The sequence below is a fragment of the Neophocaena asiaeorientalis genome, unplaced genomic scaffold (assembly GCF_003031525.2).
Source record: "Neophocaena asiaeorientalis asiaeorientalis breed wild unplaced genomic scaffold, Neophocaena_asiaeorientalis_V1.1 scaffold85, whole genome shotgun sequence".
Taxonomy (NCBI): domain Eukaryota; kingdom Metazoa; phylum Chordata; class Mammalia; order Artiodactyla; family Phocoenidae; genus Neophocaena; species Neophocaena asiaeorientalis.
The window spans coordinates 1,265,086-1,284,667 of NW_020174301.1; the positions used below are offsets into that span (position 1 = coordinate 1,265,086).

Consider the following 19,582-nt stretch of genomic DNA (forward strand, 5'->3'; position numbering starts at 1 on the left):
CCCTCCCACCCTTCCTATCCCACCCCTCTAGGCAGTCACACACCACCTAGCTGATCTCCTTGTGCTACGCGGCTGCTTCCCACTAGCTATCCACTTTACTCTTGGTAGTGTATATATGTCCATGCCACTCTCTCACCTCGTCACAGCCTCCCCCTCCCCCTCCCCATATCCTCAAGTCCATGCTCTAGTAGGTCCGTGTCTTTATTTCTGTCTTACCCCTAGGTTCTTCATGACCTTTTTTTTTTTTCCCCGTAGATTCCATATATATGTGTTAGCATACGGTATTTGTTTTTCTCCTTCTGACTTACTTCACTCTATATGACAGACTCTAGGTCCATCCACCTCACCACAAATAACTCAATTTCGTTTCTTTTTATGGCTGAGTAATATTCCATTGTATATATGTGCCACATCTTCTTTATCCATTCATCTGTTGATGGACACTTAGGTTACTTCCATGTCCTGGCTATTGTAAATAGAGCTGCAGTGAACATTTTGGTACATGACTCTTTTTGAATTATGGTTTTCTCAGGATATATGCCCAGTAGTGGGATCGCTGGATCGTATGGTAGTTCTATTTGTAGTTTTTTAAGGAACCTCCATGCTGTTCTCCATAGTGGTTGTATCAATTTACATTCCCACCAACAGTGCAAGAGTGTTCCTTTTTCTCCATACCCTCTCCAGCATTTATTGTTTCTAGATTTTTTGATGATGGCCATTCTGACTGGTGTGAGATGATATCTCATTGTAGTTTTGATTTGCATTTCTCTAACGATTAATGATGTTGAGCATTCTTTCATGTGTTTGTTGGCAATCTGTATATCTTCTTTGGAGAAATGTCTATTTAGGTCTTCTGTTTGTGGGCAGGTTTTTGATTATGAATGCAATTTCTGTAATAGATGCAAGGCTGACACTAACTCTCTATTTCTTCTTGAGTTAGTTTTGATAATTTGTATCTTTCAAGAAATTTGTCCATTTCATCTACATGTTGAATTTATTGGCATAAAGCTGTTCATAATATTCTCTTATCATCCTTTTAATGTGTGTAGTATCTGTAGTGATGTGCTCTCTTTTGTCCCTGATATTAGTTTTTTTGTGTGTGTTGGTAATTTTTGCCTTTTTTCTGCATCAGTTTTTGAAAAGTTTATGCATTTTACTGGGTTTTTTTTTAAAGTCAACTTTTGGTTTTATTGATACTCTCTGTTGTTTCCTGTCTTCTATTTTGTTTATTCCTGTTCTTGGCTTTATTATTTCTTCCTCTACTTCAGAGTTTCTCAACCCCAGCACTATTGACATTTTGGGCCAGATAATTCTGTTTTGAGCATCATTGGATGTTTCGCAGCATCCCTGGCCTCTCCTCACAAAACACCAGTAGTGTCCCCCTGGTGTGATAACCAAAAATGTCTCCAGATATGGCCAAATATCTTCTGGTGGGAAAAATAGCCCACACAATTGAGATCCATTGCCCACCTTCTTTTGGTTTAGTTTGCTTTTTTTCTACCTTCTAAAGGTGGAAGGCATTGATTTTGGACTCCATCACTGCCCCCTACCCCAACATAAGGATTTAAAGCTAGAAATATTTTTCTCTAAACACTGCTTTAGCTGCATGCCATGTTTGAAATGTTGTATTTCTTTATCATCCAGCTGAAGATACTTTGTGATTTGTTCTTTAACTTGTGACTTCTTATTTCCTTTTCTATTTCATTGGGCTTAATTTGCTCTTCTTTTTGTAGCTTCTCAAGGTGAAAGTTAGACCATAGATTTTTAACTTTGTTTTTTATACTAATAGAAGAATTTAAAGCTAAACATTTCTAAGTACTGCTTTAGATACATCCAACAAATTTTGACATGTGTTTTCATTATCATTCAGTTCAGAATATTTTTCTGATTTCTCTGTCATTTGTTCTTTGATTTGTTGCTTATTTTCCAAATATTGCTATTTTCCTAGTTACCTTATTGTTACTGATTTCTAATTCCATTGTGCTTAGAGAACTTACTCTGTATGGTTTTTTTTTTGGCTGTGTCGGGTCTTCGTTTCTGTGCGAGAGCTTTCTCTAGTTGTGGCAAGCGGTGGCCACTCTTCATAGCGGTGCACGGGCCTCTCACTATCGCAGCCTCTCTTGTTGCGGAGCACAGGCTCCAGACGCGCAGGCTCAGCAGTTGTGGCTCACGGGCCTAGTTGCTCCGTGGCATGTTGGCTCTTCCCAGACCAGGGCTCGAACCCGTGTCCCCTGCATTAGCAGGCAGATTCTCAACCACTGCGCCACCAGGGAAGCCCTCTGTATGATTTTAGTACTTAAATTTATTGAAAATTATGCTTTACAAAGTGCATAACTTAGGGACGTTTATGTAATATATCAAAAGATTTACCAGAGACAAATTAGAGTGTTTGCTGTATTTGAAATAAGAATTGATTTTTACTGAATTTGATTCATGTGTAATTTTTTCTTTTTTTCTTGTTTATTGAAAATGTACGTACAGAAAAGTGTATAAATCCTAAGTGTATATAGCTCGATGAATTTTCACAAAGGTGAAGAAATAAAATATTATAGACTTACTGTCAACCCTACCTGAGGTAACTACAGTCTTCTTTTGATACCATTAGTTTTGCCAGTTTTTAACTTTATACGAATGGGGTTATGCAGTGTGTATTTTTGTATCTGCCATTTTTCATTCAGCACTATGTTGAAATTTTGAAAATTCATCCATGTTATTGCATAATAGTTCATTCTCAGGGCTCTATAGTATTACATTATATCAATATGAATGTTCCACAATTTATTCATCCATCCTACTATTAATGGACATTTGAATTTCCAGTTTTGGGCTAGTATGAAAAGAATGTGTATTCTCTTGTATGTCCTTTGGTGAGCATATTTATGTATATTAGTTTGGTGTATGCCTCTGAGGGGAAATGCTGAATCATAAGGTATGCATATATTCAGCTTTGATAGTAAGTTTTAAGAAAAACTTATTAATTGTAGTTATTGTTATGCATCCTGTTTAGACACTTGCTTTTTTGTGGTCTTAGTTATTGTGGTGGGGTTTTTTTGTTATCGTTATGGAAGAAGTAGTACGTTTCTTATGAGGCATTTTTCCTAAAAGTGTGCAGTATTCAAGTTTTAATGTCTTTAATGTTTTTTTTAAATATGTACTTGTGATAGAAGTAAATGTACAAAACTACTCCTTTGAAAGAATTACTTTATTGGCAATAAGCATGATTTTCTTTTATTACAGTGTTCTTCAAACTTTTTTGACCACTTTTTTATATACCACTAGCAGCAAAAAAATTCTGTATACCTAATATATTTGCATGTGTTGATAATTGTATACATGTATCACTGTACTAATATTTTATAAATATAGAATAAAGTTTAAGAAGAAGAATAAACATAAATAGAAGTTTCACTATTCAACCAATTCTTTTTCAACCCCTTTAGGTATATACTTCAGAGACCCCCTGCTCTAATAAAGCTGAAGTTTAAGCTTTAGGATACAGTTAGAAAATATTCATTTAGCGTCATAGAATGTGTTCTTTTCATTGTGTGGAGGACAACATCCACTAGGCACTTTAGGATTAGAAAATAAGTGAAATGAAAATGTTAACAAATTAGGGGTTGGCTCATTAATCCAACAAAGATAGAAGTCTTTTCTTTTGTTGGAAGAGAATATTAATTCTGGGAACAGGGGCTTTTATTTTCCTTCCATGGTGGTACTACTCTTGAGCCAAATGGTACAATTTTGTGCACTTTCAATTCTACGCTTCATTTCATTGACTGCCACCAAACTGCACCCTAAAGAATTAAAAGTTTACGTATTAGAGCAGTGTTGTAGTCAGTGAAAAATCACAGATTTGGTTGAGATAATGACTCCCACTCAAGCAGAGAATACGTTAGCATGTCTCTTAAAGGGATAGTATTTGCGAAAAAGATTACCTGTGATTTGATGATAAAATGATAGAAATGTCTTTTACCCCTGTCCTTGGAAGTTGTTAAGCATTCATAGTAAGAGTGTCTGAAAGGAAGACAGTTCATAGTGTTTGTTCTCAGAGGTGTATTTTTGTTTGGAGAAGAAAAGTGTGCTAACCAGATGGATTATTCAGAACATCTCAGCTTTATAGGGAATTTATCATAATGGGTTATTTTAATGGCATATTATTGGAAGGGCTTGGTCAGGCACATAGGCTCAGGGAAGCAAAGAGGTTGTTTCTGAGTGTGCTAGGATGTGATGTGTTCAACTTCTCTGTTTGCCAGCACTGTTTGGATCGTTATTTTCTGCGTGTACGTATAATTAGACGTCATACCTTAAATCTTATACTGTCCTCACAGCCGACTAAATGATTAAAAGACCTGTCTTTTCCTTCAGTTTCTTTTTTAATCATTATGGTTGGTTGTTTGTTTCCAGGCTAATTCCAAGTGTTACTAAGAACCTCTCAATTTGTTGCCCCATGTAGTATGTTTAACATTGTTTTAGGTAGTATATTTTCAGTCTTGTTAAAAATAATAAGAATATTTACAGTGGCTAACATTTACTGAATACTTACTAGGTGCTGATGCTTTTACATTATTCTCTAATTCTCACAGTAACCTAGCCAAGGCATGTGGTATTATTCTAGTTTTACAAACGAGAAAACTGTTAATTAGAGAGGTTAAATAATTTGTTCAAAGTTCCACAGCTAATGTGAGTGATAGGGCTAATATTTAAACTCAGGGCTTTTTTCCATTTTTGTTCTCTGGTTTTGCTTTGGACTTCACAACTCTGCTTGTTTGCTTGTGCTATATCCTTTCCACTTGGAATGTCTTCTCCCTACTAGGTCTGGTTTCTAGTAGTAGCAAATGTACTCATCATGTAAGCTGCAGACCAAATGTCCCCTTTTCTAAAGCCCCATTTTCTGATAGCCCCATTTGTAAGTAAACTCTGCATCCTTTAAACTCCCACAACACTTTGTACCTTTCTTAATATATTTGTTTTGCCTTGAGTTATAATTATTCCTGTAAATGTCTTAACCTACCAGCTAGAGACTGTCTCTGATTCCTTGCAGCTTAAGACAATTTTGAACATTGAAGATATGCAGTATTTGTTGACTTGATATTAGAGGCAAAAAAGTCATCAAAGTAGGAGTAAACGCTACTGATGCATTTTTTAAAAATTGGAAGAATATGGCAATATGATAAAGATTAGTACATATGTGATCATTTTTGCTTCTTGGTATTTGGAAATTTTGTTAAATTTTACTAGTGGTATAACTAGATATGGCATACATTTTCTGGTTTGGTGGAAAAGTTCATATACTTAGCTATCATTTTATATTTTTTAAGAAGATAATAAAGAAAAATCTGAGAGAGGTGGGAAGAACCTGCTGTTTTAATTTTGTTCACAGCAGTGGTTCAGATTATGTTCTTTTGGTGTTAGCTTTGATAGTAGGCTCAATATAATGCTGGAATTCAGCAATTGGTTATCTTTGGATATATATCTTTTTTTTTTTTTTTTTGCGGTACGTGGGCCTCTCACTGCTGTGGCCTCTCCCGTTGCGGAACACAGGCTCCGGACGCACAGGCTCAGCGGCCATGGCTCACGGGCCCAGCCGCTCCGCCGCGTGTGGGATCCTCCTAAACTGGGGCACGAACCTGCGTCCTCTGCATCGGCAGGCGGACTGCCAACCACTGCGCCACCAGGGAAGCCCGGATATATATCTTTTGCATTTAATGCCATATGTGGAATGCCAAACTGTTTGAAATAAGTATACGGTGCATAGTCATTGTCTCTCTAAATAGATTATTTCCATTTATTACTTACTGTAGTATTTCTTTTTTTTTTTCTCTACTTCTCCCTTTCTTTTAAATTAATTAATTTTTAAATTTTTTGGCTGCATTGGGTCTTCGTTGGGCTTTCTCTAGTTGCGGCGAAGGGGAGGCTACTCTTCGTTGCAGTGTGCAGGCTTCTCATTGCAGTGGCTTCTCTTGTGGAGCATGAGCTCTAGGTACACGGGCTTCAGTAGTTGTGGCACTCGGGCTCAGTAGTTGTGGCTCATGGGCTCTAGAGCACAGGCTCAGTAGTTGTGGCACATGGGCTTAGTTACTCCAAGGCATGTGGGATCTTCCTGGACCAGGGCTCGAACCCATGTCCCCTGCATTCGTAGGCGGATTCTTAACGAGTGCGCCACCAGGGAAGTCCCCTTAGTATAGTATTTCATTGTTTTTGTTTTACTTGTTCTGAGTTTTCTTCTCAGATTAAGGCAATTAAACCAAAACTTACTAAGAGGGGGTGGGTGGGATATTTTATTATTGATTACACGTTCAAATTTTGGACAATATTTTTTTGCTTTAAATCTCTTTCAAATACACCTTTTTCCTCTTCTAACTTATTGATTTACTTTGACATTTCATTCAAACAACAAAGAACTTAAACCTTTTTATAAATATATGTGGTAGAGATTTGGTTGTAATTTATTGAGTTTTGAAGTCTGAGTCTGTGTTATACTAAAAGTGCTGTGTTTTTATTGTTTCTCCCATCTGAGTCATACATATCCTTGCCATTAATTTGTCTGAACTCTTAAAGCATCCTGAGATTTTTTTTTACATCTCGAGAGAGAGAGAGAGATGTCCTCTTATTAAGATAATCTCTTGAAAATGAACATCAAACTACAATGAGGTATCACCTCACACCATTCAGGATGGCCATCATCAAAATATCTACAAACAGGGGCTTCCCTGGTGGCGCAGTGGTTGAGGGTCCGCCTGCCGATGCAGGGGACACGGGTTCGTGCCCCGGTCCGGGAGGATCCCACATGCCACGGAGTGGCTGGGCCCGTGAGCCGTGGCTGCTGGGCCTGTGCATCCGGAGCCTGTGCTCCGCAATGGGAGAGGCCACAACGGTGAGAGGCCCGCGTACCGCAAAAAAAGAAAAAAATCTACAAACAGTAAATGCTGGAGAGGGTGTGGAGAAAAGGGAACCCTCTTGCACTGTTGGTGGGAATGTAAATTGATACAGCCACTATGGAGAAGAGTATGGAGGCTCCTTAAAAAACTAAAAATAGAACTACCATACAACCCAGTAATCCCACTACTGGGCATATACCCTGAGAAAACCACAATTCAAAAAGAGTCATATACCACAGTGTTCATTGCAGTTCTATTTACAATAGCCAGGACATGGAAGCAACCTAAGTGTCCATCGACAGGTGAATGGATAAAGAATATGTGGTATATATATATACAATGGAATATTACTCAGCCATAAAAAGAAACGAAATTGAGTTATTTGTAGTGAAGTGGATGGAACTAGAGTCTGTCATATAGAGTGAAGTAAGTCAGAAAGAGGAAAACAAATACCATATGCTAACACATATATTAGGAATCTAAAAAAAAAAAATGGTTCTGAAGAACCTAGGGGCAGGACAGGAATGAAGATGCAGACGTAGAGAATGGACTTGAGGACACGCGGAGGGGGAAGGGGAAGCTGGGACAAAGTGAGAGAGTGGCGTGGACATATATGCACTACCAAATGTAAAATAGATAGCTAATGGGAAGCAGCCACATAGCTCAGGGAGATCAGCTCGGTGCTTTGTGACCACCTAGAGGGGTGGGATAGGGAGGGTAGGAGGGAGACGCAAGAGGGAGGAGATATGGGGATATATGTATATGTAGAGCTGATTTGCTTTTTTATAAAGCAGAAACTAACACACCATTGTAAAGCAATTATACTCCATTAAAGCTGTTTAAGAAAAAATGAACATCAGTCTTTTTCATCCTGTGTCACTTGGACCTTATGAAACTGCTAAGAAAGCAAAAGGTGGACAGTAGACAGTAATTCAAAGAAGGCTTTTGGCTCTTGAACTAAGACAGTGGGTAAAATTTCCACAAATTATGGGACTGACAAAAATATTGTTAAAATTTAGAAATTTGATTATTAAATATCCATTAAAATAATAAATCAGATTAAAGTAATCAGTAATATAATAATCTGAAGGCTTTTGACATTAACCAGAATATATTAAATGCTTAAAGTTTCAGTTCTGATGACAGGAACTTAAATTTTCCTTTATAAAATTCCATTATTGTTGATGCCAAACTATTGTAAAAATAATACGTTTAGTCAAGAGAACTGAGTATAACATAATTCTAATAGTAGCTAACTTTAGGTAGAGTTTGTTATATTTTGATGTTCAACATAAATTTGTTTATTCCTCATAACAATCATATGAGGCAAGTACTGTTATTTTTCCTATTTCGTAGATGAGAAAACTGAGTACAGAGAAATGAAGGGACTTTTAAAAGGCCACACAATATTTGAACCCAGTCAGTCAGGCCTTAGAGTCTGTGCCCTTAACCTCTCTTCAGTATTGCTTGTCACTGAGTGGTTAAGAACTTGGGGTTTGGAGTAACAAAGACGTGGGCTTAACTCATGGCTGCAACTTATATTCTTGGGACAAGAGCATGTCTCTTTACCTCTCTGAGCCTCAGTATTCTTGTTTATAAAATGAGGGTTGTTTGGAGGATAAAATGAGGTAATGTATGTTAACTGTTTAGCAGACACTCAGCTTGTTCAATAGATGGTAAGTATTATTGTAACAAATACTAATAAGTAAAATGAAAAAAGTCACAAACAGAAGACTTTGTTAGCATTTTGAGGTGTATCCGCCCAGTCTTTTAAACATGTGTTTTTTATTTTATTAATATATTTTCTTCTGTTCATGTTATTTTTTTCCCTTGTATAACTTTTTTTGGTTTATGTTTCACATTCAAGGAAAGAAGGCTTGAATTTGTCTGTATCACTTAGCAATAAGACAAGCCTGTTTCAGCTTCTGTGGTGGCCAAAACTTTTTCTCTCCCTATGTTTAGGAGTAGGTAAGTGGAGATAGAAGAGGACACGGAAGTACATATACCTTTTTTTTAAACAAAAAAAATGGGATTATGTTTGAATTAAAATTTCTAATATGATGTCTACAAATCAGTAAAACATAGGACCCTAGAAGTAGGCAAGAAAATACTTGCTAGTATCAATTTTATCAAAAATGACAATGAGATCCTAATTTCAAAATATTTAGAGTTGTTAACTGAAAACAGTATACCTGAATGAACAGTCTTAATGAACATAGACTATTTCTTCTTGATGAGTGAGATAGATCGAAGTCTGACCATGTATTGCATTGTTAAATAAATTAACTGGGTGAATTTATTTAGCAGTACCTAAACTAATCCCCCTTTCTATAGCCTCAGCAACAAAACATGGCTAATACTCTTTTTTTCCCCCTTTTTTCCTCCCTTTTAGGTCTACACACAATGAGCTGGAAAAGAATCGGTGAGTCAGTGATGAGGTGCAGCTTTCATATATGTTAAAAAGCAAACTCAACATTTGACCTGTGAAAATATATTGCATATGTAGTTATAACTTTTCTACATGTGTAACATATCATGGTTCTGATATATGTGTATTCTCTCCAAAAAGTAGTCCACTTACGCTATCTAAACTGGAAGACATAAATATACTCTGAGTTTATTTGAATTTTGAGTTTATGTTGAGCGTTCTTTATTTCTGTCTCAACGGGTTAATTGTGATAGGCTCATGGCTTAAATATGGTCTTGCTAAAGGATTAGGTTTCTGTAATGTAGCTAATAACTATTATGGCAAATTGTAGGATATTGAATTTCTTTTTCTTTGCAGTTCATTCATTCATGCATTCAACAAATCTTTATCTTGCACCATCTATATGTCAGTGCCAGGCAGGCGTAATGCTTTACATAGTAAATACAAGAATGTGTAAGGCAGTTTCTGACCTTAAGGAATTTATAGCTTCCTGGGAGAGAAAGATAAGTAATTAAAATACTGTATAGTGTGGTAAGTATGATGATACTGTATAGTGTGGTAAGTATGATGATGGAGAAGCAGAGGATGCTGAAAGATCAATTTTGAAGGTCACCTGATTCTCTCTTGAGGGAGTCTTAGAAGGCTTTCCAGAGGATAGTGAGCACTGTTTGTTGAGGAGACTGCAAGAGGTTCAGTATGAGTATAAAAGATGGTAGCATGAGGCAAGCCAGGCCAGATGTTGACAATTATGCTGAAGAGTTTGGACTTTTTCTGAGAGCAGTAAGCAGTTGAATGATTTTAAAGTGGGTTGTCATATGATCATATTTGGGTTTTGGAAAGATCACTTTGGCTACAGTATAAAGAATTGGCTGATTGGCAGAAGGGATCTCAGAGACAAGAAAACTCTTTGGAGGCCATTGGAAGCCTCCAAGGTAAGAGATGATGGTAGCCATTGGAGATAGAAGTAGACAGAATAAAGAAATAGTATGGAATATAATCAATAGAAATTGGTGATTAGTTGGCTATGGAAGGTTAAGTTTTAGATTATATTATCATTTACTAAAAAAAGGAATATAGGAAGAGGACAAGTTTGGGGGAGAAGATGAGGATTGAATGACTAAATATTCTCTTTTTGGTATGAAGGTTAAAGTAATAAGCAACAAACTGGAATTGTTTATATTAGCCGTTTTTTAAATTATATAAGATTCAGATGTACAGCACTGTAATTCGACATCTGTGTGCACTAAAAAGTGATCACCATGCAGTTGACCCCCTTCATCCACTGCACCCTGCCCCACAACCTCCTTCCCCTCTGGTAACCGGTAATCTGTTCTCTGTATCTATAGGTTTGTTTGTTTTGTTTTGTTTTGTTTTTTTAGATTCCACGGACAAGTGAAATCATAGGTATTTGTCTTTCTCTGTGTGGCTTATTTCACTTAGCATATACCTTCAAGGTCCATTCATGTTGTCACAAGTGGCAGAATTTCATTCTTTTTTACGTCTGAGTAGGATTCCCTCGTGTGCGTGTATGTGTGTGTGTGTGTGTGTGTGTGTATACACACATACATACACATGCCACATCATCCATCAATCCATTGATAGACACTTAGGTTATTTCCATATCTTTACTACTGTAGATAATGGTGCAATGAACATAGGGGTGCATATATCTTTTCAAATCACTGTTTTCCTGTTCTTTGGATAAATACCCAGAAGTAGAATAGCTGGGTGTACCACCCATTTTTGACATACAAGATCTCTATGACCTTCAACTTTTTGTCCTGCTCTTTTTTAAATAGCAGGGCCCTTACATATTGACTAACCTAACTGCCTCACTGCAGATAAATTTAAATATCAAATCCTCTTGAAGAGGCTTAGCATTTTCCTCCAGGCTGACTTAGTGGCTTTTACCACTTTATTTGCACAATGCTCTGTTCATATCTCCTACTGTAAAACTTAATCAGGTAGTCTTATAATTATCTGTTTATATGTCTCTTTCTGCCAAATGACTATGACTACCTCAAAGGTAGGGATTCTGTTTTGTTCAGTTTTGTATTCTTGGTGTCTAGCATTTGATGCATGTATAGTAGATGGTAGCTTTAATACTGAATGAAGGATAAAACTGGAGCAAAGTTCAGTGGTCTAGTCAAAAATGTTTTGCTAGTTTGAGGCAAAGCAGTTTGGCAGGAAATGTTTTAAAGAGTCTTTTCTGTCTTATATTTCTAGTATATTAAAGGAAGTATCTGGCTAGTTTAAACATAGCAAAAGGACTAAGAAATAACAGCTTTGAAGATACTAAAAATAAAACCTTCTCTTGACCTTTAGAGCACAGAGTGTATTTTGGGGCCATATGTTTTAAATACTGGTAAACATGTGGCTTTTATAATTATTTCACCCACATGAATGTGGCCCTTGAGAGACCCTCATTGGAAATCTAGCAAAAACCTTTGTTTAACACGAGAGTAAAGAGACTGTTTAGTAAAGTATTTGAAATTGAGCTTTTAAAACCTTTGAGTAAACTTCATTCAATGCATTCTGTATATCAATTCTGACTTATTGATAACCTTATCACCCATAGTATTACTTTGATATGCCCTGTAAATTGTTTAATCTCATATTTGTCTATAGCACTGGAGTAGCATGTGTGGCTTTTATCACCTGGACTGTACCTTATCTCTGCTCTCTCCAGTGAAGGCTTTTTGTTCCCATTTTATTTACTTAGGTCTAAGACTTTCTGGCTGGTTTCCTACCCTACCTCTCTTAAGGCGTTCACTTATCCTTTTCTGTCCTCTTCTGATAGACCTAGATGTCTTTATTTCTCAAATTATGTCTTCTCCTCTCTCCCGTCTTCCCTCCTGTTCTTTCGTCCTCCCTCCCTCTCTTCTTTGAGGTTGAAAGGTAATATAGAATTAACCTTTCCAAGATATATTTGTTTTTAAAAGGGATATTTATCAATATAAATCTCTAAATTAGTGGAATGTGTCAGAGGATGAGTGTTAAAGGAAGAATCCAATTGAATAACCTATACTCCACTTCTGAAAAGTGGATCTAACAAGAAAACAAATATTGGTAGACACAGGATGATTTAAAGGGAGGGGTGGGAGGATGTTTTGGCCAAAGAGCAGGAAAGCAGCACAAGAATATTTTTAATATTTAAGCCTGTATTGCTATTACACTTTTTAGGCCCCCACCCAGTTCTATTTAATGATCCTTTTTTCTAAGGCACTGTTTTTATTTGACATATTAAATAAAAAGTTTACGTAGATTTGGCATCCTTTAAAATAAATAGAATTTTGGCTTTACCTTTCATTTGCTTTTGAGTGTGAGCTTATATGAGGAAAGTAATTCACTGTCAAAAGAGTGATTTGATTTTGTTTTCATTCTGAAAACATAGCCCTGAAGCAAGTCATATTTTTGAAATTTTGCTGCTCTACATACAATATGTTCATATCAAAAGTTTTTTTAAAAAGCTTAGTTCTAAAATCTTGCATATAAAGCTACTCCAAGTTAGTGGGTTTTTTTTACTGGGGCAATGCAGTGAGAATTAGAGTAGATGATTTTAAATTGTTAGTGAAAGACAGAGTAATTCCAGATGGCTATCATTTTTTTAAAATTTATCTATTTATTTATTTACTTTTGGCTGAGGTGGGTCTTTGTTGCTGCTTGCGGGCTTTCTCTAGTTGCAGCGAGCTGGGGCTACTGTTCATTGCGGTGCGCGGGCTTTTCATTGTGGTGGCTTCTCTTTGTTGCGGAGCACGGCCTCTAGGCACACGGTAGTTGTGGTACTTCAGTAGCTGTGGCTTCAGCAGTGGTACTTCAGTAGTTGTGGCTCTCGTGCTCAGTAGTTGTGGCTCGTGGGCTCTAGAGTGCAGGCTCAGTAGTTGTGGCACACAGGCCCAGTTGCTTGTGGCATGTGAAATCTTCCTGGACCAGGGCTCGAACCCGTGTCCCCTGCATTGGCAGGCAGATTCTTAACCACTGTGCCACCAGAGAAGTCCCCAGATGGCTATCTTAAACAGAGCCCTAAGATTGTTGAAGCCCTGGGTCTGGCCTTGAGGAGACAATAGCCAACAAATGTTGAGGTTCGTACTCCCAGATTTCAGAGGGTCTGGCGAGCACAGAGTAGTTTGCTCTGGCCCACAATTACCCCAAGATGCCTATAGCCCATTAGGGAGCTTTTAGGTAGTTTCAGACCTGATAAGGAAATTCAGATTCTTTCTTGGATAGGTTCTGGGTTTCTTTTTCTGCCTAAAACCTTGATGGTTACACTGAGCCTGGGCTAGGTGGTACAGAACATTTGTTACCTGTGTATTCACCCTGTCCCTCTAGACCTACAAGAGGTCGTAACAGGCTCAGGAGGTAGAAGTAAAGGGAAGTAGAATACCTTTAGCTGTTCTGCATTCCTCAGGAGCCTATGTGAATCATCTCATGGTAAAATTAATTTTATTTTTGAGTCTTTATGATTTGAAAATCAAGAATTTACATTGCCCCATTGGCTTATCTTATAAGTTGGGTCATTTGCCAGAGAAGAAACCATTCAGTACAGATTTTAGATCACTTCATTGCTTTTTCATTTTCTTAATTCAGATTACTGAAGATGTTTTTGAAAGAGTCAACAACTTTAATAGGACTTTAATGATCAAGAACCTTAGTGCTGACAGCAGGAGAGGCCCTTTAACCTTAATAGTTGTCATTCCATTGAAACAAAAGGCTTACTCTTATCCACACTTTGGCAAAGCTAAAAGGACCATATGAGGACACTGGACTTACAATGCCTTCCTAGGCAGAGCAGAAGTACCCCGAGTATTTGTGATAAAAGAGAACATGCCCAGTGAATGGTAATCGGTGTCCTCCATATAGAGATATTCTTATACCTCTGAAGGAATGGTGAAAATGAGCATTTATTGAGTACTTACTGTGTCCTCCCACTATGCAAAACCATTGTTTAATCCTGTAAGGTAGGAAGGCAGAAAGTATAGATCAAAGTGTTATTAAAAACTAGTCATTTTGGGCTTCCCTGGTGGCGCAGTGGTTGAGAGGCCGCCTGCCGATGCAGGGGACGGGGGTTCGTGCCCTGGGCCGGGAAGATCCCACATGCCGTGGAGCGGCTGGGTCCGTGAGCCATGGCTGCTGAGCCTGTGCGTCCAGAGCCTGTGCTCCGCAACGGGAGAGGCCACAACAGTGAGAGGCCCACGTACCACAAAAAAAAAAAAAAAACTAGCCATTTTGACCATCATAACTACAGTTTGAAACAAGTTGATGGGAACACAAAACAGTCAATCATTGTATCTGATCGTAAATATGATACCTATGTGTAATATCAGTCTTTCTCTTCAGTAAGGATTAATAAATACTGTGTTTGGCATCATGGTACATAAAATGAAGTATAAGATACCCTGTCCTATCCTTAAGGTTAAGGCCATTGTAGTTTGGTAGTTATAAGTTGCCTCTTTCAATACCAGGTTATGTATGATATGTTAACAATTAATGTCTAGAAGGATGCATTAAAATTGTTTTTCAACCTGAAGGTTGAAACCCATTAAGTAGTCTGTGCAGTCATTTTAGTGAGTCATTTGAAAAAGAAGTAGAATAGAATAGAAGATACCAAAGTGCGTTGCTTGAAGTAAAGTTAAATGTAGAATTGTGAAACTTGTATATAATGGCTCGTGATGTAAAAATGCTGTGGTCATAGTCAAACAGCTAATGCCTGGATAGTCAAGGAGAATGTATCCTGAGCCATGAGGAAGCAAGAGACTTTGAATCTAAGGAAAGAATAAGGAAAGGGGTCAGAGCCATGGAAGCAGGAAGGTGGCATCATAAGCTCTGTCCAGGAAAGAGTGAGTAGCCCATATATAGTGGAAGAGTAGAGTCTATCAAATTGGTGTTGGGAAATGAGGCCAGAAAGGTGGTTTGATATTAGACTGCAGTGTTATTGAATGTCAAGGAATTTGGATTTTATTTTGTTGGTAGTAGTGAGTTTTTGAGACTGTTGATCAAAGCATACACATACAAATGCACACACGCACGCACAGACACGCGCCCATATGCACACATACTCTAGCTATGAAATCAGGGAGACTGGTTTGGATATTCTGAAGTAGCCCAGGTAGGAGAAGGATATAAGAACCAGCCTTCAGGTGATGGAATTAGGAATAGAAAGGGACAGAGCAGACTAAGAAACAGTGTAAAGAAAGAATATTATTTTCCATTAACTGCTACTATTCATTCCTTCTTACGTTTCATTCTTTACATAGCAGCAAGAGTAATCTTCTTAAAGGATATATCACGTCATGCCATTTCTGTTTACAGTCCTCCACTGGCTTCCTATTGCAACTAGATAAAATCTATGGCCAACAAAGTCCTACCACTCTATCCCTCATCTCCTATGGTCCAGCTGGCACTGTTTTCTTTCTTTTTCTCAAATACACCATGTTTATTTCCATCTTAGGGCTTTTGTACATGCTGTTTCTTCTGCTTGGAAAGCCCTTGCTCTAGTCTTTCATCATTATTTAGTTCTCAGTTTTCAGGTCATCTCCTTAGAGAACAGTATTTGCCCCCCAGTCACTTTCTATCCCATTGCCTTTTCTGTCACCTTAACATTTATCTCTGTATGAATTATTTATTTGTTTGAGTTATTTGACTTCTTTTACTAGAATATAAGTTTCAGGAAGGCAGAGACTTTGTCTTATTTACCCTTAGCAGGTAGCAGTCATTCATTAAATGTTCACTGAATGAAAAAATGATTAAATGTACTATTGAGCATATCTATAATCAATATGTTATTTATTGAATTATAATGACTTAAGTGAAAAATGACAAATATATAAAATACTCTTGAGAGCTCAGAAGACATATTATTATAATAAAACAATTTCATAGGAGGTAAATGGAAAACTTAATGACTTCTTAAAATGTTAATAAATTGTATGGAAAAAACTTGATAACTGGCAACATGCTAAAGGATTTTTACGATGCAGAACTTTATCCTGCTCATAAGAAGAGAATCGGTAACTTTTTTTTTAGAAGCTAATTGATTCTGTCAGTTCATTAAGATATCACATAGCACACTAAAAAAAAGACAGGTTATTTTTTAAAGGGGAGCAGTTTACCTGATGGAGTTTTTGCTGCACTTGTGAGGTCTTTACTCTTTTCTCATTCCATGACTTGAAAATGGCTAAGCATTTTTTGAGGTAAAGATTTATATATAGTTGGAGACTAGAATATCATAAATAATTTCAACTTTTTTGTGTTAGAATTTTTGGTGTATTATGTTTATCTCAGTGGTTTGGACATGATAATGAATACAGTTTTTTTTTTAGACTATATACATGTCCTCATTTGACATGGACATTTTGACAGAGTGATTGTTTTGGTCTACATTATCTTAGAACAAGACATAAGAGTAAATCTTTGACCGTGGGTTAGGCAATTGTTTCTTAGTGTATCACCTGACTATTTAGGGTTCCTTGGCAGGAAGAGCATATCTTAAATGGTTTTAGCTGCGTATTTTGGGTGCTTTAATGACACTTGTTTAAAAAGAACATATGCTTTTATGTACAGTGTACACATTCTACAAAAAATACATTTGTTAGGAGGAAAAACAACTTGCAAGATTGGTTTGGTAGAACTTTCATTAAAACTCTTATCTTAACTAATATTGAAGGATATTTGATTGCGTTAAAAACAGGTTATGTGGGACTTCCCTGGTGGCGCAGTGGTTAAGAATCTGCCTGCCAATGCACGCAGGACACGGGTTCGAGCCCTGGTCCGGAAAGATCCCACATGCCGTGGAGCAACTAAGCCCGTGTGCCACAACTACTGAGCCTGAACTCTAGAGCTTGCAAGCCACAACTACTGAGCTTGCGTGCCACAACTACTGAAGACCGCGTGCCTAGAGTCCATGCTCCACAACACAAGAGAAGCCACTGCAGTGAGAAGCCCACGCACCGCAACAGAGTAGTCCCCACTCAGCACAACTAGAGAAAGCCCATGCACAGCAATGAAGGCCCAACGCAGCCAAAAATAAATACATTAATTAATTTTTTTAAAAAAGTTATGTAGTTAAGGAAACTATACCTTTATTGTAGGTTTGAAATATATAACTGCAGCTGGATCAAAAGTCTGTAGTTTTAGATTGGGTCCAGTAATTCTGGAAAGTTCAGTTGAAAGTTTTTCTTAGCCTTGGTTTATTACTAAGATATAAATTTCATTATGAAAATACCTTATAGTAACTTCCTTAGACTGATAAAAAGGTCATTTATGAAAAACCCACAGCTAACATTGTACTTAATGGTAAAAGATTAATTCTTTCCCCTAAGATCAGGAGTAAGACAAATATGTCTGCTCTCATGCCTTCTACTCAACATTGTACTGGAGGTTCTAGCCAAGACATTTAGGTGAGAGAAAGAAATAAAAGGCATTCAGATTGGAAAGGAAGAAGTAAAACCATTTCTACTTGCAGATATCATAGTCTTGTCTTATGTATAGAAAATCCTAAGGAATACACATTAAAGAACTAGAGTTCATTAAAAAATTTAGCAAAGTTGCAGGGTTGAGGATTGACACAAAAACCAGTTCTGTTTCTATAGATAAGCAGTGAACAATCTGAAAATGAGTTTAAGAAAACAATTCTATTAACAATAGCATCTAAAAAAATCAAATACTTAGGAATAAACTTAACAAGGGAGGTGAAAGATTTGTACACTGAAAAGTACAAAACACTGTTTAAAGAAATTAAAGAAGACCTTAGCTGGCTAGAGATCCTGTGTTTATGGATTGGAAGACTTAATACTGTAGTACTCCCCATATTGATCTGCAGATTCAATGCAAGCACTGTCAAAATCCCAGCTTCTTTTTTTAGCAGGGATTTACAACTAATCCTAAAGTTCATATGGAAATGCATAATACCCAGAGTAGCCAAAGCAATCTTGAAAAGAACAAAGTTGGAAGATTCATACTTCCCAATTTCAAAACTTACCACAAAGCTATGTAACCAAGACAGTGTGGTATTGATCTAAGTATTCTTATACTTACAGACTTATAGACCAATGGAATAGATTCCAGAAACAATCCCTCATATTTATGGTAAATTAGTTTTCGACAGGGATGCCAAGACAATTCAATGTCTTTTCAACAAATGGTGCTGATACAACTGGATATCTATATGCAAAATAATGAAGTTAGATCCCTATCTCACACCATATACACAGATGAACTCAAAATGAATCACAGACCTGAATTTAAGGTATAAAACTGTTATAAAATTCTTAGAAGAAAACCTGAGAGTAAATATTTGTGACTTTGGCCTAGGCAATGGTTTCTTACATAAGACACCAGCAGCACAAGCAACACAAGAAAAAATAGATACATAGGACTTTATCGAAATTTAAAACATTTGTGCTTCAAAAGACACCATCAAGAAAGTAAAGACAAATTACAGAATGGGAGAAAATACTTGCAAAACATATATCTGTTAAGAGACTTGTATCCAGAATATATGAAAAACTCTTACAACTAAACAATAAAAAGACAACCCAATATAAAAATGGGCAAAGGATTTGAACAGATATACAAAGGGTCAATAAGCACATGAAAAGATGCTCAACATCATAATCATTAGGGAAATGCAAATCAAAACTATTGAGATACCACTTCACCACTCACTAAAATGGCTAATTGCTTACCAACTTTGTGATCATCCTTTCGTCATACCAGTCACCATTGGCTGGGGAAAAGGTCTGAAAAAGTCTACTGACCTCACAGTTTGGCACTTAAAAAGTGCTGATTTCATCATTGTCTGATGGCATTGCACAAATGACTCAACACTTTACAACTGCTTAAGATGTGTAATTAACCACAGATAAATTTCCAATATATTATATGGTGTTACTACCTAATGTGGTTCAAGTACTTGATAATGAGGAAAGATTGAGTTCTGTAGCATATAAAAAGGGAATATTTAAAGATTTTTCAGAGCCTCTAATTAACAATGAAATTTAACAAAATTAAGACCATATATTGAAAGAATATAGTAATTGTATCAGTTTCTCTTAAGGTATACTAAAATATAACTTGATGGTATTTGTCAGACCTTGAACAACAAAATTGTAAAAGTATAGCTGTCGGGGGATGTGTGCCTAGAGCCAGTGCTCCACAACAAGGAGAAGCCACCACAATGAGAAGCCCACATACCGCAACGAAGAGTAGCCCTTGCTCACCGCAACTAGAGAAAGCCCGCGCACAGTAACAAAGACCCAATGCAGCCAAACATAAATAA

At 37.0% G+C, this 19,582-nt stretch overlaps 1 protein-coding gene across 2 annotated transcripts in view; it reads left to right on the top strand.

The window, feature by feature from the left end:
* The window catches only part of MXI1 (MAX interactor 1, dimerization protein), a 103,600-nt gene that overhangs the window by 41,883 nt on the left and 42,135 nt on the right, over positions 1-19,582 (top strand). For both annotated transcript variants that reach the window (XM_024755975.1, XM_024755976.1), the window contains exon 3: positions 9,271-9,300. In XM_024755975.1, the coding sequence (XP_024611743.1) occupies positions 9,271-9,300 (30 nt within the window). The remainder of the gene's footprint in view (positions 1-9,270; positions 9,301-19,582) is intronic.